General features: G+C 31.7%; 4 protein-coding genes across 5 annotated transcripts; 3 read left to right on the top strand and 1 right to left on the bottom strand.

Annotated features, from left to right (window-relative positions):
• The first annotated feature begins 2,450 nt into the window (after positions 1-2,450).
• LOC108336431 (glycine-rich cell wall structural protein 1.8) lies at positions 2,451-4,504 on the top strand. The gene is made up of 2 exons (XM_017572881.2): positions 2,451-2,597; positions 2,757-4,504. The coding sequence occupies exons 1-2, from the start codon at positions 2,483-2,485 to the stop codon at positions 4,292-4,294; spliced, it is 1,653 nt and encodes a 550-aa protein (XP_017428370.1). The 5' UTR covers positions 2,451-2,482; the 3' UTR covers positions 4,295-4,504.
• A 6,757-nt stretch (positions 4,505-11,261) lies between these two features.
• On the bottom strand, positions 11,262-13,213 carry LOC128197866 (uncharacterized). The gene is made up of 3 exons (XM_052880700.1): positions 13,174-13,213; positions 11,453-11,771; positions 11,262-11,369 (listed from the first exon to the last, which is right to left on the bottom strand). Exons 1-3 carry the CDS (start codon positions 13,211-13,213, stop codon positions 11,330-11,332), a joined length of 399 nt encoding a protein of 132 aa, XP_052736660.1. The 3' UTR covers positions 11,262-11,329.
• A 5,437-nt stretch (positions 13,214-18,650) lies between these two features.
• Positions 18,651-19,816, top strand: LOC108336562 (putative glycine-rich cell wall structural protein 1). Its single transcript, XM_052880998.1, has 3 exons — positions 18,651-18,764; positions 19,005-19,064; positions 19,183-19,816. Exons 1-3 carry the CDS (start codon positions 18,653-18,655, stop codon positions 19,626-19,628), a joined length of 618 nt encoding a protein of 205 aa, XP_052736958.1. The 5' UTR covers positions 18,651-18,652; the 3' UTR covers positions 19,629-19,816.
• Positions 19,817-22,854: 3,038 nt separating this feature from the next.
• LOC108337638 (glycine-rich protein DOT1) lies at positions 22,855-23,833 on the top strand. Of its 2 annotated transcripts, none has more exons than XM_017574204.2 (2): positions 22,855-23,013; positions 23,295-23,833. In XM_017574204.2, the coding sequence occupies exons 1-2, from the start codon at positions 22,920-22,922 to the stop codon at positions 23,609-23,611; spliced, it is 411 nt and encodes a 136-aa protein (XP_017429693.1). In that variant the 5' UTR covers positions 22,855-22,919; the 3' UTR covers positions 23,612-23,833. The 2 variants fall into 2 exon arrangements, with proteins under 2 accessions (XP_017429693.1, XP_017429694.1); XM_017574205.2 differs by having other exon boundaries at positions 22,861-23,013; positions 23,298-23,833.
• The last annotated feature ends 1,698 nt before the right edge of the window (positions 23,834-25,531 follow it).

Consider the following 25,531-nt stretch of genomic DNA (forward strand, 5'->3'; position numbering starts at 1 on the left):
TTCCTTAAATTTGGATTATTAGGAGCATCAAGAATATAATGTTAGAGTTGGAACTTTAAATTAATATTCTCTTACCAAAAAAGTTTAAAAAAATAATTTATCGTAATTTAATAAAAAATTTAGAGATGAAATTGTTAAAATAAAAATATAATAATTAAATCACAATTAAAAATAAATTATGAAAAAATACATAACAAATTATTATTTTTCTATATTCATAAAAACTGAATATATAAAGGTCATAAAATAAAATAATATTACCTAATAAATAATATTTTTCACTATTAAAGTGAGATAATTTATTTTCGTTAAGAACGAAAAATTAAAGTAGAAATAAAAAATTTCTGTGTAACTTCTTTTTCTTCATAAACAATAAGAAAACACGTAAAAATGATATCCGACAAATACAAAAGACAATTGAAAAAAAAAACTTAATAAATATTTTTATTTTTTGTATTATATTTGATTTATATTTTATTATTTATTAACATTAAATATTGTATTTTATAAAAAAATTAAAAGATAAATAATTTAATTTTAATCAATTTGGATATATACTAAATATAATATAAAATTTTAAAAAAAAAATTAAAATTTCTAATATAAAAATTTAAAAGTTTTTAAAAAAATTGAGGATGGTGGAAGGGGGCATGACAACCTCATCCCTATGTTGTTGTGTGAAATAATTATTTTATAAGTTAAATATATTTTTAGTTTATTAATTTTAAGTAAAAATTAGAATTAGTTTGTTTTTAAAATTTTAAACTAACTTAGTCATTTAAGAATATAAGTATTTAGTTATTTTAATCAAACTTTGTTAAATTTATTTAATGTTTCAAATATTTTTTTAAATTAACATTATAAAGTAGAAATGTGTCAAAGAAAGTAAACAATTCAACTAATATTATAAAAAATGTTAAATAAAGTTAATAAAATTTAATTAAAAAGATAAAATTCATACATTGTTGGAGTTGAGATATTAAATTGGATTAAAGTTTGGAAGATGAATCTAATTCACAGACATACAAGTATCAACATCAAACAATGCTTCATCCAAAAATAAAAAGAACTGTTGAGTATGGTATCAAAAATGCTAATTTTTTGGAAAAACCTAACTTATTACATAGGCTGAATTGGAAAGTTTGAAATTCATTGCAACTAAACAGAAAAAATAAGAAAACAACCTTTGAAGTACTGCAAATTTGAAAGGATAGCAAAATAGGGAGGTTTCGGGATTTGGAGGGATGAAGTGAGAAGTTTGGTGGATAGCAAAATACACATAAATTAGGTTGCAATAAGTGGACAGAGAGTGAGAAAATTATGGGTATCTAGATATAATCGAGAGCATAAGTGACACGATAAATTTAAATTATTATGAACAAAATATAATCGGAAGTATAGCAAAAGTGCTTATATGATAAATGCAAAAATAAATCATACAAGGTTCACTTAATAATAAAGATAAAATAGTAAGTGAAAGAAAAAAGTTGTAAGTTCAACTCTCCATTAATATTATAATATTAATTAATATTTTTTGATAAAAAGATCTATATTGATGAATTATGTAAGTAATAAAAATATTGATGATAAAAATTAATTTAAAACCTAATTCATAAATTAATTATAATTTATTAATAATAATCATTATTCAAATATTTTCTTATATAATAATGAGTGATCATTTTACAGTAAGGGGCACGGATAAAATTTGGTATATATTTGTTTTAAAATATCCAAATTTTTAAATGAATGTTTTTTCTATAAATTATATGCACTTGGCAATGTTATATCAACTTAAATATTTCAAAAAGAAATCACTAAAAATTATTATAGTAAGCAGTAACTTGATTTTATAAATTTTATAGTTGATTTCATTTTCTATCACTTGAATGCATTTCTCATTTTTACATTGAAACAATATTAATAGTTTCAGAATGACATCACGGGATGAGGTATGAGAAAGAGTAATTAGACCCACTCAACAACTGTTTTAATAATATAATAATATGTATTAGCATAATAAATTAAAAAATAATAATTAAAATATTAATATTATATTTTAGAATTGTTATGTAAGTGTTGTTAAGTGAGAGTTGTCAATATATCATCCTCATGACCCATATATACCCATGTTAACTTTCCGTGTTAACCTCTGATGCTTGTAACGATGGCGATGCAAGCTTAAGTTTAGATATGCACTCGTTCCACATTTTACTATTTCATTACAGAATTACGTTCATACAAGCATAATGAATGCTACTTCAGAAAATTATGAAGAAAGAACGTTGAGTTGAGTGTTGTACGAGAAGTGGAAATTTTGAGCTTGTTGGAGAAAACTGAATTTATTATTATTTAGACTAAATTGGCAAGATGATTGCTCAACACCAACAATCTCCCTCCTTCCTACTACTATATATACGGCCACTTCTTCCTCACTAATTTTCAATTCAACGTCTCATCACCAAACATATATTTCTGAAAAATGGTTTCTCACGAAACCTTACTCATCCTAGGCCTCTTGGCCATGGCTTCTCTCATACCCTCTCATGCGACTGCTAGGAACCTTGCTCAGACTCCCTCAATGTCCTCTACAAAGGGTTAGTTCTACATGCATTTGCTTTCAATAACTTTACTGAACTCATGATAAAACTTGTGTCTTGTTCCTCAATCATAGTTACTCTGCTTTCATATGAAATATATGTGATTATGACCGTTGCTCATGTTCTTCCATGTGTTTGTAATTCAACTTGTTATAGACAAAAACCACATCGATGATATCAAATATGGAGGTCCAGGTGATTATGAAGGTGGTCATGGAGGTAATAGATCTAGTAGTGGATCTAGTGATTATGGAGGTAACCATAAAGGTGATAAACCAGACGAAAGACACGGGAAATATGGAGGAAACCATGGAGGTAATAAATCTGGCGGTGGACCTGGTGATTATGGAGGCAACCATGGAAGCGATAAACCAGGCAATGAACACGGTGATTATGGAGGCAACCATGGAGGTAATAGACCTGGCGGTGGACCTAGTGATTATGGAGGTGATCATGGAAGTGATAAACCCGACAGAGAACACGGTGATTATGGAGGCAACCATGGAGGTAATAGACCTGGTGGTGGATCTGGTGATTATGGAAGCAACCATGGAAGTGATAAACCAGGCAATGAACACGATGATTATGGAGGCAACCATGGAGGTAATAGACCTGACGGTGGAAATAGTGATTATGGAGGCAACCATGGAAGTGATAAATCCGGCAAAGAACACGGTGATTATGGAGGCAACCATGGAGGTAATAAACATGGCAATGGACCTGGTGATTATGGAGGCGACCATGGAAGTGATAAACCAGGTAATGAACATGGTGATTATGGAGGCAACCATGGAGGTAATAGACCTGGCGGTGGACCTAGTGATTATGGAGGTGATCATGGAAGTGATAAACCCGACAAAGAACACAATGATTATGGAGGAAACCATGGAGGTGATAAACCAGATGGAGGACCCAATCATTATGGACACAACCATGAAGGTGATAAACCAGGCGAAGGACATGATGATTATGGAGGCAACCACAGAGGTTATAGACCTGGTGGTGGACCCAATAACTATGGAGGCGATCATGGAGGTGATAAACTAGGTGAAGGACACAATGATTTTGGAGGGAACCATGGAGGTTATAGACCTGGCGGTGGACACAATGATTATGGAGGCAACCATGGAGGTGATAAACCAAACGAAGGACCAGGTGATTATAGAGGCAACCACGGAGCTGATAAACCAGGCGGAGGACCCGGTAATTATGAAGGCAACCATGGAGGTGATAAACCTGGCAATGGACCCAGTGATTATGGAGGCAACCATGAAGGTGATAAACCAGGTGAAGGACATGATGATTATGGAGGCAACCATGGAGGTAATAAACCAGGCGGAGGATCAGGTGATTATGGAGGTGACCACAAAGGCAACCATGGAGGTGATAAACTAGGGGGTGGACCCGGTGATTATGGAGGCGATCATAGAAGTGATAAACCTGGAGGTGGTGGTGGAGTCGGTGACTATGGACACAACCATGGAGGTAATAAACCAGACAATGGACCCAATGGAAGCGACCATCAAGGTGATAAACCTGGTGGTGGACCCAGTGATTACAGAGGCAACCATGGAGGTGGTAAATCTCGTGGAGGTGAATCAAGAGATGGTGGACTCGGTAATTGTGGAGGTGGACATGGAAATGGTGTTTGTGGAGACAACCTTGTTGATGGTTATAACGATGAAGCTCCTTGAGATTACTATGACAAGCCTAGTGGTAAATAAAATGGAAAGCCTCGTGGATTTGACATTAAGAATTATCTTAAAGACCATAATTAGATAATTTATGAACAAGTTATGTTAACTCCTAAAGAGTATGTTGTCATCTTATATGAACACAAAGTAGTGGAATGTTATCCACTTAATAGAACTTTATTTAACCTAAATAATATTATTTATTATATACCCCACTAGTGGAGGTAAGAGATACCACGAATGTTATTTTTGATAACGAATGAATTCTACAACAGAAACATATTAAGTCAATGTGAAAAAAAAGGGTCACTCCTGTAAAATTATCAATAGACAACGCTCTCTAAAGAGTCCTTATTTAATTAAATGCATGGAATTAAAATACGAAATCAAAACATACAACTTTACGAAAAAAAAAAAAAGGACTGCACATACAAAAAGCTTCATTTGAAAGATGCTATCTATATTTGATTTATTTATTTTTTTCAAAAAAAATACTAATTTTTTGATATACCAATCGATAGTGATTTTAGATTTGAATGCTATGTATAATGATATCAATATATAGCTTTCTTAATTAAAAAAGTATTATCTATTAATGAGCTATTTGTGTTCTTCAACAAAATTGATTAAAATAGTTTGAATTGAAACTAGGTCTAGAAAATTAGAATTAGGTTTGAAATTAAAATTAAGGGTTGTTGGATTTTGAGTGAAGATTAAATAAAGGCATCACATTTGAGTTTTCACACAATCTATTTGCTAAACATTTTCTTCCATCTCCTCCCCACGCATAACACTTTCTCATATCTCCTTCCACGCAACACCATTTCTACTATATCATGTCCCTCCCACACAACACATCTCCCATCTCTCACGCACAACACTACACAGAACTGATTGCAGCACTGAAGAAAGTGAAGAAAAAAGTGGTTAGTGTAAGCTTAATTGAAAAGATAAATTCTACAATTAATTAATTTCCACAAATTTAAAATATTGTAGACTACTCAATCTTAACATTTAGTTTATATGTTGGAGCCTTCTTAGCTGAACGATGCTAAGAGAAACCTAATCACCGGGCTATTTGATATTCACTTCATGTATAAAATGTTTATAAGAAAACATTTTGAAATCCTAAAAACATTTTTTTACGTTGTTATGATCTTTTGTTCTTGTTTTATTTTTTAAAAAAGAAAACACAGGGTGCATTTACCCTAATGAAGTTCACCATTGGTTCTATACATAGAAAATCAACTTCAGTCTACAAATTTTCTTCTCATGAATTTAATTCACACACTTACAAGCATCAACATCAAACAATGAATGCTACATCCCAAAAATAATAAGAGCGGTTGAGTATGGTGTTAGAAATGCGAATTTTGTTGGAGAAACCTGAATTTAATATATAGGCTGAATTGACAAGTTGGAAGTTCATGCAACTAAAAAAGAAAAAAGAAAACAACCTTTGAAGTATTGCAAATTTGAGAGGATAGTAAAATACAGAGGTTTCCGGATTTGGAAGGATAAAGTCAGTTGGAGGATACTCATAAATTAGGATGCTAAAGTACTTTAGATCAATATAAATGACTTGCAATTAGTGACAGAGTGAGAAATTTATGGGTATTTTGATATCATCGAACACAAAGATAAAAATTGACCATTAGTGATACGATAAATTTAAATTATTATAAAACCAAAATATAATCAGAAGTATAGCAAAAGTGCTTATACCACTGCAAGAAAAGTAATATCAAAAAAGTTAAAATTGTACTGATGATAAAAATTTGTCGAAAAAATATTTATTAGTAAATTTTATTGAGAAAATTTTTGTTCTATCGGTAAATACTAAAAGAAATATTGATGGATAAAATTGATCGGTAATGTTCATCAGAAATTACCAACAAAAATATTTATCAATATAATATATCAATAAACATTACGTTCATTTTTTTTCCTCCCCTTCATTCTTTTTTTTTCTTTTTTTTTTCTATTTTTATGAATTTTGTCAACAACAAAGTATTGTCAGCTCCAAACAACAACTAATTCAACCAGTTTATTTTGGGAAATGAAAATCATAGGAAACCATCACGCGAAGTAGAAAGAAACCTCATGCAAATGATGTTTAAATGTTTGTTTTCGGCAAGATGTTAACTTATTGGAAAATGCACCAAATCGTGCAAGTAATATAGATTGTAAGTCCAAATATCGTTTCCCAAAATATTTGTGTTTGTTAATTATAATTACTTACGAGTTTAAGCAATGAATATAAACAAATAAATATAAAGATTATAAAGTGATGTGGGCAAAGACTCATCGGAGTTGGATTCCATGATCCAAAAATTTTTATGCATTCATCCACACAATATATTTATAACATATTCAAGCATTAACATCACAAGTATACAAGCCCTAATTCCTTAGAGACAAGTTCTAAACCTTTATGTGAAAATATTAATCCCTTAGATATTCAAACACAAGATTTACATAAAGAAAAGATGTCTAGTGACCCAAAGCCTTGGTTTATGTCTAAAGCCTAGCCTCTTGGTTGTTTTATCCATGTCTAGGTTCCAAAGCATTTTCCAATGATTAGATACCAATAAAATAGCATAGATATTCCATCATGCAAGTGAATAAAACAGATAGAACACAAGAAATATGAAAGATATTCTATTGCATAGAAAGAACTACAAAGAGTTTAGGTACTTTACATCCAACCCCAATGAAATGGAATTTAGCTACTCCTATACATCTAGAATACAAGAATGGATTGTAATGATCACTACAAGAAAAATCACAGTTACATACGATCAAAATCCGTATATAACCTCCAAAATCCGTATATAAAATGATATTACATACGGATTATATACGGACAAAAATCCGTATATAAAAGAAGCGTAGCTAAGTTATATACGGATATATCCGTATATAATTTACATATGGAAAAATCCGTATATAATTTATATACGGAAAATCCGTATATAATTATATACGAAAAATCTGTATATAATTATATACGAAAAATCCGTATATAAAATCCGTATATAATTATATACGGAAAAATCCGTTTATAATTTATGATTTTATAAAAAAAAAATAGTTGATTCTGCATCTGTATTGGATGTGAAAATAGTTTTATAAGGCGGAGAGTGACCTTATTTGGGTAACTATATAAGAAATTGTATATGAAGCAGGGTGCTTTTCAGGATTTGTTTTTTCTCCCGGAACAGCAAATGATAGATTCCCATATGAAATTGTCCCTAGCAATACAGATCCGGGTGGAGAATTCTGCAGAAATTTTACAAACACCGTTATATACTGTCAGTAGCAATATCTGAAATGTTGACAGGGGATAACAATGTACCTTGGGAAGTTTTTATTTTTGTGGTGGACCAATATACAGCCCTTCTTTTGGTCCATCTAAATGAGCCATTGGGGTCCATCCACTACTCACGGTTTGCTTGGCAAAAATGCATAGCCACATTGATGAAATGAACTCACGGCATATGAGAGAATCAAATTCTGAATTTTATCAAGGAAAGATGCTTCATGGCCCACATAGGATAGAAGTACATTTTAATTCTTTTTTGAAGCTCACCACTCACGGTTTTCTCATTTGGTTTTGGCATCACCCACGAAAGAAAAAAAAACAAATACAAGGGGCCACCACTTTCACGGTTTTGGCTTGCTAACAACTCACGTCCACATGGATCTCCAAAATGCAACCAAACATCATTTTTAAATGGAAAGAAGGGCCACCTAAATGAAGCAAACACGGCAACCACCACACAAATGGGAATTCTTCTTTCTTTAAACAAAGAGCATGGAGATGTTGCAGCCATTTGCTCACGGGATGGAAAAAAAAGCACCAAAAAAAAAAACACCACGGCCCCATACAAAAGAAATGGATTCAGATTGGTTTGAAGTGGTGTCACGGTGGCTTTGGTTTTGATTCTTCCATTCATAAAAAACACACACGGCCTTAGTCTTTGAGAAAGAAACCCACGGTTGGAAGGAATTAACCATGTGAAAGGAGAAGTGTGGAAAGCTGAAATATTTTGTTGAAGAAAAGCTGAAGCAGCTGGAAAATTCACGTGCAGCACCTTGGTCCATCTTGGAGCATCCAAACACAGCAAGCTTACGTCCAAGTGCAGCTCACGGCTTATGGTTCCATTTGGAGCAGCAACCAAGGGGGAAGAAAGGAGAGAAAATTCACGTTCCCAAAAGCAGCAAGCTTACGTCCAGCAGCCACGTTGAGAAGGGAGAAGAGTGCTTGGCTGGAATGTCCACGGTCTTGGTCCAGTTGAAGCTGCAACATGATAGAACAATGAACTATATAGAGGGAGGAACCTAATACAGGATAAGTAGGGAACCAAACTGTTGCAAAGCTATAATACAGGACCACAATGTCTAAGGCAAACTTCACCTGTCATTCCACATTTAAAGATAAAGAAGACATTCGTCAACTAGAGGTAAAATTAACTTCCAAAACATACTACCTACCCTGTCAACGAAAAATAAAACAGAAAAAGCAATGAAAAAACAATGCACTATAGAGAAGGTGGGAAGGTGCAGAGATAATGCATATGCTGATAGCAAGGTGCCCCCTGGTGCTTTAGTTCATATTCACCAACACATAACAAAAATAATTATTAAAAACCCTATCTCATTGCCTCCATGGGACCCTATTAGTCTATTTCACATGGCCTCATTTTCTCTACTCACCTTCTTTTCTTTCACTTCCTTTTTCTTTTCTGATAGCATATATAGGGTAAGAAAAAATAAATGAGACTTCTCATTAAATGTAAACTCGGATATGCACATGTTTCAAATTTTTATTAGATATATCTAAATATTTTACTTACTCTAAATCTGTAAACTTTTACTTTTTTTTTCTTTGGATAAAATGTACTTCATTATCAGACATTCCTTGTCTCTTATTATCTCTTTTGATGGATAAAGTAATATATCATTAGTAATCTTAACTAAGGTTCCAACCAAAAATAGGTAACCTTAAGTCGCATGAACTTAACAATTTGTTATTAAAACAATGTTTTACTGGATTGAGAACAAAAGTATATTCATAAATTATTATCTTTAAGTTCAATTCTAAGTAATATAAAAAAATATTCATAGCCTTTAAATATTCTTTCCACCCATGATTGGGAACTAAAATTTCATTCCAACAACAGTATTTTAATCATAAATCAGTTATTGCCACCCATAATTGTAATTTTTCTCGAGACATCTAATCATGGGTGGAAAGAAGGAAGGAGTTTAATTTTTATGATGTACTTCTTTATTGGCTACGGTTTCATCTACAAAGGGAGCAGCTCCACTCAATTAATTATTCATTTATGGACCCATTCAAATTCATTTTGGTAAGCCAAAGCATAAGTTGGAATAAAATTGGAGACATCTCACGGGCCATTGCTTGGAATCCTTTAAGAAGTAAATGGAATGAAAGAAGGGGACCACATTGCAAAAGGGCCACGGTTTTGGACAATTGTGAAAGCATTAAGAAAAAGTACATAATGGAGGGGCCACCAATTTGAAAGTTCACGTAGAGGAGATCCAAAAATGTGCTGAATTTTATTATTAAAAGGGAGTGGTGTCACGGCCCCACACAAAAGAAAGCTTGAAGAGATGTCTGCATATTGTTTTACGGTGCTATTCCACTCCACTTGGTTTTGATTCTTCAATTGAAAAACAAAAAGCACATCATGGCCCACAAATTGAAAGAGTGTTCGGTTCTTTATTGTTTTCAAGAAGGAAGTCCAGAAAACGGTTTTGAGATGCAGCAGCAAGTTTGGTCACGGCTTGGTCTTGGAGAAAAGAAAGCCCAGCAGCTTGGACGGAAGATGGCAGCAGCACTCACGGCCTTCACAGTCCAGCAAGCTCCACGGTTCTGGTCTAGCATTAGAAGCACCATCCAGCCACCACTTAGCATGCTATTTTGGATGTTTTCTTGAAGATTGTTTTGGAGGACCAAAGGGAGAAGAGTTGATTCATTGTCATGGAATGGTGAAGGGAGCCTACTAGAAGAAGATTCACGTGAATCTTGGCTGGACTACAACAGCTGCCACGTTCAAAGCACACAACATTTTGGTCATGGAAGAATGAGAGGATGCAGCAACCATCCAACAAGCATCACCGGAGAGGAGAAGCTTGAAAGCAGCGTCCATCACGATCACAGCAGAAGCAGCGCATCCAGTAAGCAAGGGACCCATGGGTAGCGTTCAAAGAGGAATGAAGAAGGGAGCCATGGATGGAAGAAAATTCACATCAAGCAGAGAATGAAACAGATGTGTGAATGGGAAGAAGAAGGGTGTCCACGGCATGAAGAAGAAGACAAGAGATGTAAGGCCTCACCTATTTCCTTGGCAAATCTAGGAGTTGAAGGAAGTCAGGAACGGGGGAGACAAAAACAAACGTGAAAGCTGGAAGGAATTCAGGCTGCTAATTGAGAACAAGACAAAACAACTAGTCTGAATTCAAGGAGGATCCTACGGGAGTTGGTCAGAGAATTGGTTATAAAAGGAAGCAGCAACCAGAGAAGAAACTCAGTAGAATTATTAGGAGTAGGATAGTTAGGAAGCAATTTACGTTCTGTGGTATGTTCCTCCACAGAACATATTTAGTAAACATACCTTAACACGCCTCTGAATGTTCACTCAATGTCCTAAAAATGCACCAAAGTATTCCGCAACACACCAACCAAACCAAACCCCATTTTGTGCCCGAAATACCAAAGAACAAAAGGGTTTAGGATTTTCTCATTTTACAAATGAAATCACTTAGGAATGAACAAAATTTAATTACCACTACACACCAAACAAATAAAGATATATATTAAAGGAACAATATTCTGGACTCACCACATTCTCCCCGAGATGGAATGACGGCGACCCAAAATCAGAGTGCGAGAACAACAGTCCTAGGGTTCCTCTGCAACTGGAACATCATGGCGGCGTTGACGGCGAACACGATTACCCCACAACGGCACCACGATTGGAACACCACGATTGAAGGCAGGGACTCCTACGGTTCCAGCGACGAAGATGATGGTTCGAGATTAAGCCTATGATTGATGGCAATCGCTTCATGAAAGGAATGGCCAGAGAAGAACCAAATTTACTAAGCATTAGGGTTTGATTTACTTACCCGATTAAGCTACTCAACGCCGAACTACGACACCGCACCCAACAATGAGCCCCAACCACAGTGCTTGATGAAGGATTGATGAAGGTCACAATAATAGACAGAGAGAGGCGACGAAGAACCAAAGCACGATCTACACCCACACCGAAGACGACTCCAAAGACGAACACCCACACCGAAGATGGCTCCACAGGAGGACACCGAACTGAGACCAAAGATGGTTCGAAAGAGAAAGTAAAGCGTGATGGTTCGACAGAGAAGAAATGTCCAGGGTTCAACAAAGAGAGGAAAGCTCGAGGTTGAGAAATGACACCCAGCTTCCCTTAATCAGAAATATATTTTTTTAAAATAATTATTTCTCTGATCCGTATATAATATCCGCATGTAACACCTGGCTCTATAATCCGTATATAAAATCCGTATGTAATTCAGATATTACATACGGATTATAATCCGTATATAAAATCCGTATGTAATATCTGAATTACATACGGATTGTAATCCATATATAAAATCCGTATGTAATATCTGAATTACATACGGATTATAATCCGTATATAAATATCCGTATATAAATGCAATATTTCTTGTAGTGGATGAAAAGGATGAAGGAAGATGTAGTTCTTCAACCCTATAACTGCCTCAACCCGTGTCTTGAGCGTCTGGTTCATTCCCACATCCAAAAAACTCTCAACACTTTAAATGGTTCACAAAAAAGTGTTTTCTTGGACCACTAAATCCTCTCGTTGGGCGAGAGGTAGCTTTTCAGACACGTGACTTTTTTCAACTCATTGGGCTTCTTGACTAAGGTAGTATTGTCAAGCTCTCGCTAGCCGAGCAGAGATAAGCGAGTGGCTTTTAACAACATTAATATTCTCCAATTCTTTCAATTTCCTTCAAAATAACTCAAAAATAAATAAGTATCTATCTTTATAACAACTATATACAAGTCTTGCATCTTTTCATGGAATTCAACACAAAATAAATGACAAAGAGACAAATAAGGGATTATGTTAAGTGTGAATAAAAGGTAATTATCACACTTATCACAAGGTGAGGTTGCAGTGCTCTGTTTTCATGATTCTCAAATTGAGAGAGAAAGAGGGAGGGAAGAAAGATGTTGTCAGCGCGATGATGTTCTCATTCGTACTATTGCGTCGACACCGTGAGAAACTTGCAACGATGTGAGCAAGGGCTCATTGGAGAAGCTCAAACGCGAACACTGTAGAAGGAAAAGAAGAAAATATCGCTAGTGGTGTTGGTGCCTGTCTCATCTCGGTCGATGGCAAAGGGCAATGGCAGCAAGGCCCTAGGTTGCAGTTGTGGTGGGTTGCACATGGGAGAAGATGAAGAAAGGGATATATGTTGATATTGACTGCAAGATTTGGACAGAGAATTTGTTGATCATTTTACCAACAGATTTATTTGTTGATAATAAGTTATGTAATTACCAACAAATTATTTCATCAGTAAAACATATTTCATTTATCAACCAATTTTTTTGTCAGTAACTAAAATATGTATTATTCACAAATTTATCGAAGAATTTTTTCATTAATAATAAACCTATTAATAAAATTTATATTTAATTAAAAATTCAAATTCGTTTGTAAATTTATCGATGAATTTATTTCCATTAGTAAATTTTCGTCAATTCCATAAATTTTTGTAGGTGTATGACTATCACAACAATAAACCAATGACAAAGTCTTATATGTTTTTACTGTGTCTAATATCAAGTCCATCTAATCCTAACGCTTCCATTGATGTTTATTTAGAGTCTTTAATTGATGATTTGAATAAGTTGTAGAGAGATATTTGGATGTATAATGTTTTAAGGAAGAAAATTTTCTTTATGGGGTAGCTTTGATGTGGACTATTAATGACTTTCATGCATATGGGATGTTGTCTGATTGAAGCACATACGGTTTATTAGGTTGTCCGCATTACATGAGCATACTAAAACATTCACATTAAATTATGATCGAAAAAGTTGTTGGTTTGACTGTCATTGTAGGTTATTGCCCACTAATTACTCGCTTAGGAGAAACAAAAAGGAATCATCCAACAGCAACAACACCCTGAAAAAGAATCAACTTTGATAGATATGTAGTTTATTAGGACTTTGTTACTTATAGACATATATTTAAAAATTCTATGTTTGTTTGGATTGTCATATAAACATGTTTGTGATGTTTGTCTGGTATTGAATAATATTTGTTTGGATTTTATTGTCTAGTTGGTGTTATCAATTTTGTACAGCCTTTTTAGTGTTTATGTCTTAGGATGTTTGTTTGGTAAGCAGGAAATAAATGCACCGAAAACTATTGTGTCATTTATCAATGAAATTTATTGATGGATAAATCCTTCGGTAATGTCTTGTACTTTAGTAATGTAAATACTGATGAATATATTTCTCGTTAAATCTTACTAGCAAAACTTTTACCGAAGAATTTTTATAGTTTCTGATAAATATTGATTATCAATAAAATTATTTTCTTTTGTAATGAATTAATGTATGTTGGAAGGTGATCTGACCCAATTCCGATGAAATCTTTAAAAAATATTACTCTATAAGATTAACTGTCAAATTTTGTTACATCTGATGTATGATTAGTATTGTTGATGATAAGTGTGAAAAAACAGATGTTTTGACACTTATAAAGGATCTCAATTTTGTAATTATTCATGTTATTACTCAGGGAAAAGTCGTAATAGGAAGTAGATTGTGTTGTAAATTATTGTACAGGAAAGGATGTATAATTGGAACTGTGTCAGCCAGTTCTCGCATAGCGCAAGCCAAAACTCGCACTGCCAGGATATATAAATTCGCATAGCGCACCATCACATGTGCGCTGTGCGAATAACGTCAGTTGAGAGGCAGCAGTTACGTGAAATACGCATAGCGCACACACACATGTGCGCTGTGCGAATTAATGAAGTTATTGGTTTTTAAAGACGTGACAGAAAGGCAAAAGGCATCTTCTGACACACGAAAATAGGGAGAAAAGACTGGAGAACTGCTCTGGAGAAGGAGGAGACCTCTTTGAAGACATCAAGACTGCACATCATGCAAGGAATTACGGAAATGAGTATGTTTGTGATGTCTAGGATAGGCTAAACTTTCATTCGTTGGAATTGACTGTAATGGCTGACATTTGATGTAATATTTCCTGTTCAATATAAATTGTGTTCATATGCTTTTCTTGTTTACTTTTTATTTTATTTTACGGAAGTAAAATATACTTGTTTTTATATTCAAATTGTACTGGGAAGTAAATTTGAGTATTAACGCAAGAAAAGCAACCAGAAGGAGAGATGCTAGGAATAGTTTCAATTCTCCTGGTCATCAATAACATCAGTCTTAATGCAAAGTTTATGTTTAATTACTTAAGGAATTTAATAATTGAACATAATTCTTTAGAACTTGTTTTAAGGAATTAAACCAAGATACTGTGATGTTAATGTTTGAACGCAAGTTATATTGCTCAGAATAGTTACTGTAATGTGGTCATGAAGTCAATTCCAATGAAGCTTTCTTTAAATTTTAATTTCAATTTTAAATTGTCATCTAATTTGATATTATTAATTCACTTATAATTTGCTGTTCAATTGATTTTGATAAATAAATTTTAATTGAATAACGTAACACAAATTCTCTGAGGAGAACGATACTTGACTTATCACTGTATTACTTGTAACGATTTGGTATACTTGCCAAAAAGTTATCAGTTGAAAACTTTAGAATTATGTAATCTTTAACACTTTTAAACACAATTTTTGTTGTGTTTAAAATTTTGAGTTTAGTAAATATTGATTACTACATTTTTCTAAAAATACAATTTGAGCCATACATATTCATATCAATAGATTCGTCATGAACAATGTCTATAGTCTCTCTTTTTTAATTTAGCTATGAACATGTCTAGTTTGACTTTAAAGCGACTTGTTAGCTGCATTTTAGTGAAACGATTTTTTTTCTTTTTGGAATTTATATTTTGAAACCTAAAACTATAAGTTCGTTAACATTTCTATTCTTTTTTTATCATAAAATGTCAAATAAAAATGGATATTATTTTTGTACAATACATATTCTTAATGAAGGTTATTTCATGTTCAAAACTACAGGAATTAATGGTTTACAAACTTTATGATAAACATTTAATGAACTATTGAAAGTTTTGTTTTTATTCTTATAATTTATATAAGAGAAACTAAAGAGACTGAATTAAGTTTCGTTTATATTTATTAGTCAGTTAAAGAAACTCCAAGATGAAGCAAGTAGGCATTTTCAAGTTAACTTTGGTGCTTTTCATTATTTTACAGCTAATGATACTTAGATTAGTTATACGTTTACAGTCCCTTTTCAAAATTAAACGTTTAACAACCCTCCTTATTAAAATAAAATAATAAAAATGAATAAATACTCATATTTAAAAATTTTATTGCGCAACATATATATACCCATTTGTTCAAGATTTACCCACCTTCAATGGAGAAATCCTTATAATAGGATAACGGTAATAATCTTTTGACTCACCCACTCACCTACTTACAGACTCAAAATAACAGTGTTTTGATTAAAATTATTTTACTTTTAATTTAGAATTTTAAAATATATTATTATTTATTTGAATGAATTGTTCTGTGAGTGCTTTCTTTACCGTATCAAAATACGTATATGATATAAATACCCTGTCATCATTCCATAACCATTTTAATTTAATGTTTTTATTTATATTTTAAATGAATGACTTAATTTAATATTTTATTATTACATATAATTTTTAAATACGAAAAACAAATGTGAGTTGTCAAAAGTTAGCTTTTTCAGTCAGAATATCCTACAAATCAGCATCAAGCAATTAGTTAATTACTTCTTTATTATGAAAATGTATTATGAAAATTTAATGAAAAATAATATGTATTTTTCATTAAATTTAGAGTACGTGTAATAACAAATAAATAATAAATTAATCAAAAAATAACATATGTATTATATTAAAATATTGTAAAATAATTTATTTCAAATTTATTCTTTTCTTAAATTTAATTAAGAGATTAAAAAGGTATAAAAGTGTTTCATTTGAGTGTTCTACACATGTTGGATTAAAATTAAATTTTAAAGATGTATTGTTATAGCTAGAGATAAATTATGTAATCTTTTTTTATTGAGTTCAATCACATAAGAAACTGATATTATTTTCAACTCAGAATCTTAAGATAATGGGTGAATGAGTCTTTACCTACTCTATTTTTACATTTCTATCGAATGTGAGATTTAGGCTGACACTTGGATTTCCAATAATCTTCCTTTTAAGGGTGAACGGGTCTTTACCTACTCTACTTTTACATTTTTATCGAATGTGGGACTTAGACTTACACTTGGATTTTCAACCATCTTCTTTTTAAGGATGAGTCCCTTTTACATTGGTAACTCCTCTTCCAAAGAATATTCTTTTTTTGTATGGTCGTTCATCTTAACAAGACAAGCTTACTTGAAACTCTTTCCATGAAGACTTTTGATACAGGAACTATATTACACTTGTATGAGTCGGTCACCAAAACTAACCATCGATTCTGATATCAACACTACCCCTTTCTTAACCTTTTCCTTCGTTACTTTATAATTATGGTATCAATCTTTTATCAAAAATTTTTACTCAACTTTCTGTTTACTAATGAAAAATTATTTATAAGGAAACCCCATTGTCCTATGGCCTCTTGGCCTTGTTGTTTCAGTAGCTACAAATTTACATATATATATATATATATATATATATATATATATATATATATATATATATATATATATATATATATATATATATATATATATATATATATATATGTGTGTGTGTGGGTATGTATGTGCTTAGCTTTCAGCACAACTCATGCATGCATGGTCTTTTTTAATAGATAGTATTATAATTAACCAAATCCGTAAGAGTTTAGAGTACGTCAGTATAATAATAAATAAATAGTGAATTAATTAAAAAGAATAACATATAAAATGTCGTAAAACAAATGTCTCAAAATACTTTTTTTTCTTTAAATATTACCTACCTCATTTGTCTTAGTGTTCTTCATGGTCAGTGACATGGATACGTGAAATCAGAAACTCTACCTAATATTTGACCTTCAAGTGTTCTCTTCCAATCTTTTTCTCTTTCTGAAAGAAACTTAGATGATATGTCAGGTTGTCATCTTTATTTTAATGAAAAAAAAAGTGATATTTTAATACATATAATTTTTTTACCTTTGTTATTCTCATTTTTTTTAATTTTTATTTATTTATTTTCTTAAAATATAAAAAATTATTTTTTATTTTACATTTGTATTATATGTCAAATGAAATAAAAATATATCATCATAATATCATTACTCTTAATAGCTATCATAAAAAAAAATAGTAGAATGACATACTTTAACATTTGATATACAGTTTAAGAATAAAATGATAATAAAAAGTAAATTTTTTTTTATTTTTTTCAAAATTAAAAGAAAATAAAAAGTAAGAAACATTAATATCAAAATAAATGTAAAAAATTTATATGAGAGTGTCATTTTTCATCACAAAAGCACCAAATCAAGGAGCAAATGTTCTACTTAATGATAAAAGAAGAAAGTTTAAAACCTAAAGTAGCATATGACACTGAATGTGAAACTGGTTCCTAGTTTTGGATCGGAGTTTAAATCACTTAGATTCACACTTGAATTCTCAACAATCTCTTTTTTAAGGATGAGTCTATTCGAATAGACACAAACACCAATAACATTGAAGTCCAACTACATGAAGGATTATTACCATCTTTTATCCAAAACTTTAAGAAAATGGATTAATAGATCTTTCATCTTTATATATTTATATATTGTTCTACTTTATTATTTTTATCTAACGTGGAACTTGGACTCACACTTAGATCCCAAACACCAAACACTTCGTTCTTGAATTTCAACGTAATTAAACATTTTACTTGGTGTTGTTGAACCTGGGAGGTGCGCAATGTAACAGTTTAGAATAGCAGGTTTTCATGGCAAAGTTAGAGAAGGCCTGAAAGTGCGCGAAAAAGAGCCAAAGATATTAATGTTGCTATTCAGATGTGGTCCTGTTCACTCACTCGCATGCAATTTTTTATATTTTTCTTGCACTATATATAGGGTTTTCCCTGACCCTTGCTTTCATCCTTCTCAAGTATTGTTATGGTTAATAACAAAATGAATCTCAAGCCTTTTATTCTGCTGTGTTTTCTGTCCGCGGTGGTTGTCATCGCTGCGGTTGTGGCTGATGATCCACCTCTAGAAAAGGGAAATGGTACGAAGCTCTCAGCTTTATTTTAGTATCGATAATGCACTTTATTTTTTCGTCAATTAATTGAACTTGTTAAAGAATTTAGCAGGAGTATATATAGAAACGACGTGCCAATATAGTACTCTATGTTTTTGATGCCATAAGATTAATCAAAGTTTAGAAGTGCATTCCTATTTGCAATTATTTGGTGCATGAAATGCATGCAAAATTGACGTGTATTATTTTAAACCTTTGCTGGTGAAGCTCCAGGAATGAGTGGAATTGACGAGAAATTTACTGGAAGCGATGACGAGCAGGGACTCTGTGAGTATTTCCTTTCGTTTTCTTTTCCTTTTGTTTTAGTCAGTTGGAATATTTGCAAATCATGGAAATTTGAGGAAATAAACATGATATATTAATCCTAAACCTGGCGATTTTGCAGTTTTTAGCGGTAGGAAACTCGTGTCAAATTATGGTACCGATCATTGTAGAGGAAAGGGAGGAAAAGGAGGTGGCGGATACAGTGGTGGTTGTAGTGGTGGATGCCGAGGAAGAGGTGGTAGTGCTGGAGGAGGAGGAGGAGGAGGAGGAGGAGGTGGTGGTGGCGGTGGTGGCAGTGGAAGAGGGGGAGGAGGTGGGGGAGGCGGTGGAGGTGGAGGAGGTGGTGGAGGTGGGGGAGGTGGTGGAGGTGGTGGAGGTGGGAGAGGTTGGGGAGGTGGTGGAGGTTGGGGAAGTGGTGGAAGCCAAGGGGGAGGAAGTAGTGCCGGTGGTGGCAGTGGAAGAGGAGGTTGTGGAAGCCATGGAGGAGGAGGCATTGCTGGTGGCGGTAGTGGAAACGGATGTGGTAAAGGAGGAAAAGGTGGCGGAGAAGGAGGAGGAGGATATTGAAAGAGTAATGAGATGCAGAATAAAGGAGTTGGTGCATATGAAACCAAAGTCCAAAGTTAGACAACTACTTAGTTCTTTCTCGAACTTAAATGTAGCTTTCAATGAGATAATTGGTTTCATTCTCCCCTATTCTTGTAATATTTTAACTTCATATATTGAATCAATATAATATATATTTATACAAGGAATCCATGCTATTATATGTACCTCCTACAAGTTTCACCTAATTTAAAACTAATAACTTTCTTCGAACATAAATTATACAAGAAGTTGCAATCCCTGCACTCACACGTTGAAAGTTTTAAGGTTGCTCTTTGGTAACGTTGTGTTTATATGGATCATATCGTGGGTATAGAGAAGGAGGAATGTGAGTTGTGCAGAATAACACATACTTTTGGATTAGTAGTTCTGTTGTTTATTATCATTGGTGAATTCTGATGATCAGCTCTTCTTATATTACCATTTAGGATGAAATATGGAAGAAAACGAAATTTGAAAATATAGAAACTGAACTTGTCACCCATAGTTGATTGAGAAAAACTTAGTGATTATTTTTTGTTAAATAACGTAAATAAATGCATAGTAAATATTTTTCTTATAAATGATTATTAGAAATCAATAATTTGAATAGGATCATAATTATAGAGATTCACACTCATAAGATCCATAATCATAGACTATGATTCCTCTTGTTTTGATGTATATATTGATACTATCGTATATATCAATGAAAAGCACGGATGATTTCTAACAGTTTTGAATTATGCATACAAGAACAGACTTGTTCTAGTTTCATCTTTCTTCATTCTTATGATGTCATAATTTGGTGAGATAGGATTGTGCCAGTTATTTGTAATTGTAGCAATGTTTAATGAAATCCCTTTCAAAAAATTAACCAAACATAGGTTTAAAACTTTATAATAAAGTCTCTTGCTGCAAGCTAACATCACTAACAAGTGTTGTTACCATATGTCAAATAAGATCAAGATATTCATACGTAGTGAATGATTTAGAATAGTTAGATCATAATATATGACTAGATTGGTTGCGAAAGTTAAGATTTTCATAAAATTAATTTAATTTCATTTTAATAAAGTAGAGTTAGTTTTAGCGTTAAATAAATCAAATTTTAAAAAAATTGCAAGAATTATTTTTTTAATCAATTACATTAATAACATAATCACTTAATGTTAATGCAAAACTAAAACTATGGTTTTTTCTGCGTTAATCAATTAATCTGAAAGATAATCAATTAATTTAATAAAAACTAAAACATTGTTCTTGTTTCTATATTAATTGATGAAGTAATTACATAATCAATTAAATAAATTACATAATTAATTAATATGAACAATTGTCTCTTTTTTTAAAAAAAAATATCTATTTAAATAAGTCTTTTTCATAATACAAACTCATAATAACTTGGAAAAAAGTGTTTTGAGATATTTACAATTGCAACATTCTTTGTTAATCTAAAAGTAATCAAAATTAAGTATTATTGGAAACTCTCCTACTTGACATTAAGTGAAATTATAATATTTTTACAAATTAGATGATTTCTTTTCTTGTATTTTCTTTGTAATTATTTATTTTGTATTATTTTCGCTTTCTTGGGGTGATAGGTTAAAATAATTTTGTATAATTTTACTTTTGTTTATAAATTTTAAAGGTTTTTTAAAATTTTTGTATATCAAAAAGTGTAGATAGAGAAAGATGATTTGACTGTGTTATATATATATATATATATATATATATATATATATATATATATATATATATATATATATATATATATATATATATATATATATATATATATATATGCATAATAATATAATATAAATCAGATATATAATTATACACAACATATACATAAGATTTATTTTAATAATAAATTAATTCAATATAAAAATTAATAATAAATTAGCGTTAAGTTAATCATACTATAACATCCGTTTCTAAAAGTCAGTGATAACTTGGCTTCCATACCTTTCCTGTCCCTTGTTTATTAGACGCAAGACCTACCATAATTTTAAATTATTGTCAGATTTTTTTTATTGTGTGATTTTTTATCAACTTTAATCTATTATTTACTTGTATGGATTTTCCAAAGCATATGGGTAATAAATCTAACTTTTTATGAATAAAATAAATATATTAAATAAAAACAATTAATTTTTTTTAATCCATATACAAAATAATATATAAAAAAAAGATAAAAGATAATTATAAAAATCCTCTCCATATTACATTGCGAAAAGTTGAAAATACATGACGAATAATATATATATTCTTAGGATAATAGATAAGCCTAAGAACAATAGTTGACTTGTGAAAAGAAAATTTGTGTAATTAGTGTGTCCATTACCATGGTGACAACCTTTGAATTTATTGTAATTATAGTTGTCATATAATGCATATTTCATCCCGTGATGGTCGAAAGAATGTTCTGTCTCTAAGCGACTCAATGCAAGAGCTAACCTAGTCAATCACTCTTTACATAATTTTTATTCTTATCATTTATTAAAAAAATAATAGTGTTAGAAAGTTAATTTATCATTATATTTGAATACAGTATTAATTTGTTAAAATTTTAATTTATATATTTAAAATATAACTAGAATTGTAATATTTATTATTTAAAATTATTTTTATTACCTGCATATAAAGTGTTTGATTTGTGTCCTCCACATTACAACTTTTCATGCCCTTATTTGAAAATCTCTATTTTGACTACGTTTATGTAAGTCGATATAAAAACCCGTTCAAAATTTATGTAACAGGTGTAGTAGTAGTAGTAGTATACACTTAGAAGAAAAAGAGAAGATAAAGTTGAAATTCCCAAGTAAAATTTCCAGATAAAGTTAAATTCAACATATCACAATTTTCAGATAAAGATAAAGTTGAGGACTCCCCAGAACTTAAAAGCAGAAAATTTGAGACATTGATCAACCAAAAATACAGCACGAATATCCATTTCGTTTAATGTTTGTAGAAATTTTGTTACATATTTTAAGCAACGAGTTTGCAGATTCCCTTAGTCACTTGCCACTTGCCATCTTGTGTTAGATTTGCTTACCTCAGTTTACACACTTGTCCCAGTTTAACCCTTTAGTGGCTCAGTGGTGTTGATAAGGATCATTCACTCCATTTTTTTTTTTCTGTCTTGAATCAAGAGCTATCATTTACTTTCAGCTCTCTTCTATACTCTTCCATTATCACTATAAATAGCTATATATTGAGAAACTACATTATTTGTATCTCACAGTAACTCTTAACCTAGTAGCAAACATGAATACCAAAACCACTTTCTTCTTTTGCTTCCTCTGCACGTTGCTTCTCATCTCTGCTATGGCAACTCAGCCATCTAAACATGGTACTATGGGTAAGTATACTGCATCTCTTCCTTCCTCATATCACCAAGAACCACTGTTCTACCAATTAATCTCCATCTTTCTTTCTTGTTATTCCTATTCACATTTCACTAAAGCAATTGAAAATTAATTTTAGTGAAAGAATTTAAACATAATTTCTAAACATAGCCCTTGCATGCAATTATGTTGTTTAATTGAAAAACTTTGAATGTAAGACACTGTTCTACATAAAAATGAAAGAATGGATATTATATATTAAAATATTTAAAAATGTTTGTATATGCGTGTACAGCAGAAGAATCCGAGACACGAGCAGGATTAGATGACTGGGGAAGAGATGGAGGAGGACCCGGAGGAGGACCCGGAGGAGGACCCGGAGGAGGACCCAGAGGAGGACCCGGTGGAGGACCCAGAGGAGGACCCGGTGGAGGACCCAGAGGAGGCCCCGGTGGAGGACCCGGTGGAGGCCCCGGTGGAGGCCCCAGAGGAGGACCCAGAGGAGGACCTGGTGGAGGACCTGGTGGAGGACCCAGAGGAGGACCCGGTGGAGGTGGAGGACCCCCAGGAGGCCCCGGTGGAAGCCCCGGAGGAGGACACGGAGGAGATTAGGTCACGGCGGAGGTTGCGGATGTGTGGTCAAATAGGCTGCAAATAACACGTGTAATCCATGTGATGACTGCTATGTTAAATAAGAAAATAAGAAATTAGAAATAAAAGCATGGAATCTATCTGTGCTAGGGTTACCCCACAATCATCATGGATGTACTTGAAGCACATCTTTTCAATATACCACCTTTTAAAATAATAATAAAATTAAAAAAAAAAAAAAAAGAGTAGCTTGTACGAGTTTAAGTTCTTAGAAGTTACTACAATATTACTGTCTCGTCTTCTTAACCATCCATATAGGCATCATTTAAAATAAATTCTTGCCTTTTATAGAGTATTTTCTCCTTTTCATGAAATGTTATAAATTTAAATTTTATAGATCAATAAATGTCTTAAAATCAATTAATTATTTTATTGGTATATATAACTACCATAAAAATGTCTTACATCAAAAGTAATAAATAAATGTCTTCAAAGCCAAGGCAAGGCAAATATTTAATAATATATTTGATTAAATGAATATATGTATCACCACTTGTATCATTTAATTTCTAATATCTCTTTTTTTATTATGTTAATATGATAATAATTATTACAAATTATGAATCAAACGTTTTAATATAAACGTGCCAAAGTTAATATATAATATAGATACAAGTAGTTTAAGACGTATGTACGATCAAATTCATCCCTTCCTATTTAGTGTCCAGTTATAAAAAGACTTTTAAATGATTAAAACTTATTTTAAAAATTAAAAAGATACATGAGATCAAAATTAATATGTTACCATACCTAAATAAATATTTCCATCAAATTTCTTTTTATATTGTTTTTAAGGAGTAAAATAACTACTTTGAAAGTTTCATCAATCATACACATTCAATAAAAAGAAGAATAATCTTAACTGGTACTAATAAGTTTCTTACCCTTATATAACCCCTGATTTTATATTTTGATAAAGAAACCATTACTTGTTTTTGTTGATTTTTCTGTAATTTTTCTTAATAAATTATATTAACGTAAAGATGGATGCCGCAACCCAAAACATGTGAAACATGGGCTTCGAAAAGTCCATATTCTAAACGGATTAATTTTAGCAAGCCCAATCTCACCCACACATAGCGTGTTTGAGTTTGGTGGGTTGGTCACAAAAAAATAAAACAAAAAAACTCAAAAATATCATTTAAAATGTAATTTTTCACCTATATTAAAAATATAATTATGATTTGTTAAATAAAAAAAGTTTCCAGAACAGGGACATAATTTGTATATTAACTTCGTCTGAAAAATATTTTTCTACGTTATGTTTAGTTAATCTATAACTTTATTTTAAATAAAGTATTTATCACTATTCAACAACTGAATCATAAAGTACTTAAATCATATATTAAAAAAATTGTCTTTTCATACATCATACATCTTATTTATTAACATTCTATATTATATTAATAGAGACTCAAAATGAGAGTCGATGTTAAGACTATGTACATGCAAGTTATGAAGGTATCTAAGTTTGATTTATTTTAGTTACATTATTAAAACAGTGAAGAATATTTATTATGATGTTTGGATTAAACTACAGTGGTCCAACCTAATCAAAATAGTTGATTCTGTGTATTGCATTATTACTGGTAAGAGATACTTCAAAAACAATTGAAAGCAACCATTGAAGGAGCGGAGGAACATTATCAAAAAGAGAAAAAGACAAAAGGACGGATGAAAATATATGCATGATCATGGATGACAGAGTACTATGTGTGTATCTTTTTTCTAACTAGATAAATAAGAGAAAATTCTGCTCAAACTTAAACTAATTTATACATTTTGCTTAAGATATCTTCATTTTGTTTCTTAATTTATTTTATTTTTATTTCTGTTTTTTATTATATCATATATATTAATTATTCGCGTAATATTGAATAT

The sequence above is a fragment of the Vigna angularis genome, chromosome 7, assembly GCF_016808095.1.
Source record: "Vigna angularis cultivar LongXiaoDou No.4 chromosome 7, ASM1680809v1, whole genome shotgun sequence".
NCBI lineage: Eukaryota > Viridiplantae > Streptophyta > Magnoliopsida > Fabales > Fabaceae > Vigna > Vigna angularis.

Bases quoted from the DNA above. Each gene is read 5' to 3' on its own strand.
- LOC108336431 (XM_017572881.2), top strand. From the start codon at position 2,483: ATGGTTTCTCACGAAACCTTACTCATCCTAGGCCTCTTGGCCATGGCT. The intron at 2,598-2,756 runs GTTAGTTCTACA...AACTTGTTATAG, and splicing joins CTCAATGTCCTCTACAAAGG to ACAAAAACCACATCGATGAT.
- LOC108336562 (XM_052880998.1), top strand. From the start codon at position 18,653: ATGGTTAATAACAAAATGAATCTCAAGCCTTTTATTCTGCTGTGTTTT. The intron at 18,765-19,004 runs GTACGAAGCTCT...TTGCTGGTGAAG, and splicing joins ACCTCTAGAAAAGGGAAATG to CTCCAGGAATGAGTGGAATT. The intron at 19,065-19,182 runs GTGAGTATTTCC...GCGATTTTGCAG, and splicing joins CGATGACGAGCAGGGACTCT to TTTTTAGCGGTAGGAAACTC.
- LOC108337638 (XM_017574204.2), top strand. From the start codon at position 22,920: ATGAATACCAAAACCACTTTCTTCTTTTGCTTCCTCTGCACGTTGCTT. The intron at 23,014-23,294 runs GTAAGTATACTG...ATGCGTGTACAG, and splicing joins ATCTAAACATGGTACTATGG to CAGAAGAATCCGAGACACGA.
- LOC128197866 (XM_052880700.1), bottom strand. From the start codon at position 13,213: ATGGAAGCGTTAGGATTAGATGGACTTGATATTAGACACA. The intron at 11,772-13,173 runs GTAAAAACATAT...TTTCTGATTAAG, and splicing joins TGGACTTGATATTAGACACA to GGAAGCTGGGTGTCATTTCT. The intron at 11,370-11,452 runs GTAAGTAAATCA...CATCAATCATAG, and splicing joins GCGTTGAGTAGCTTAATCGG to GCTTAATCTCGAACCATCAT.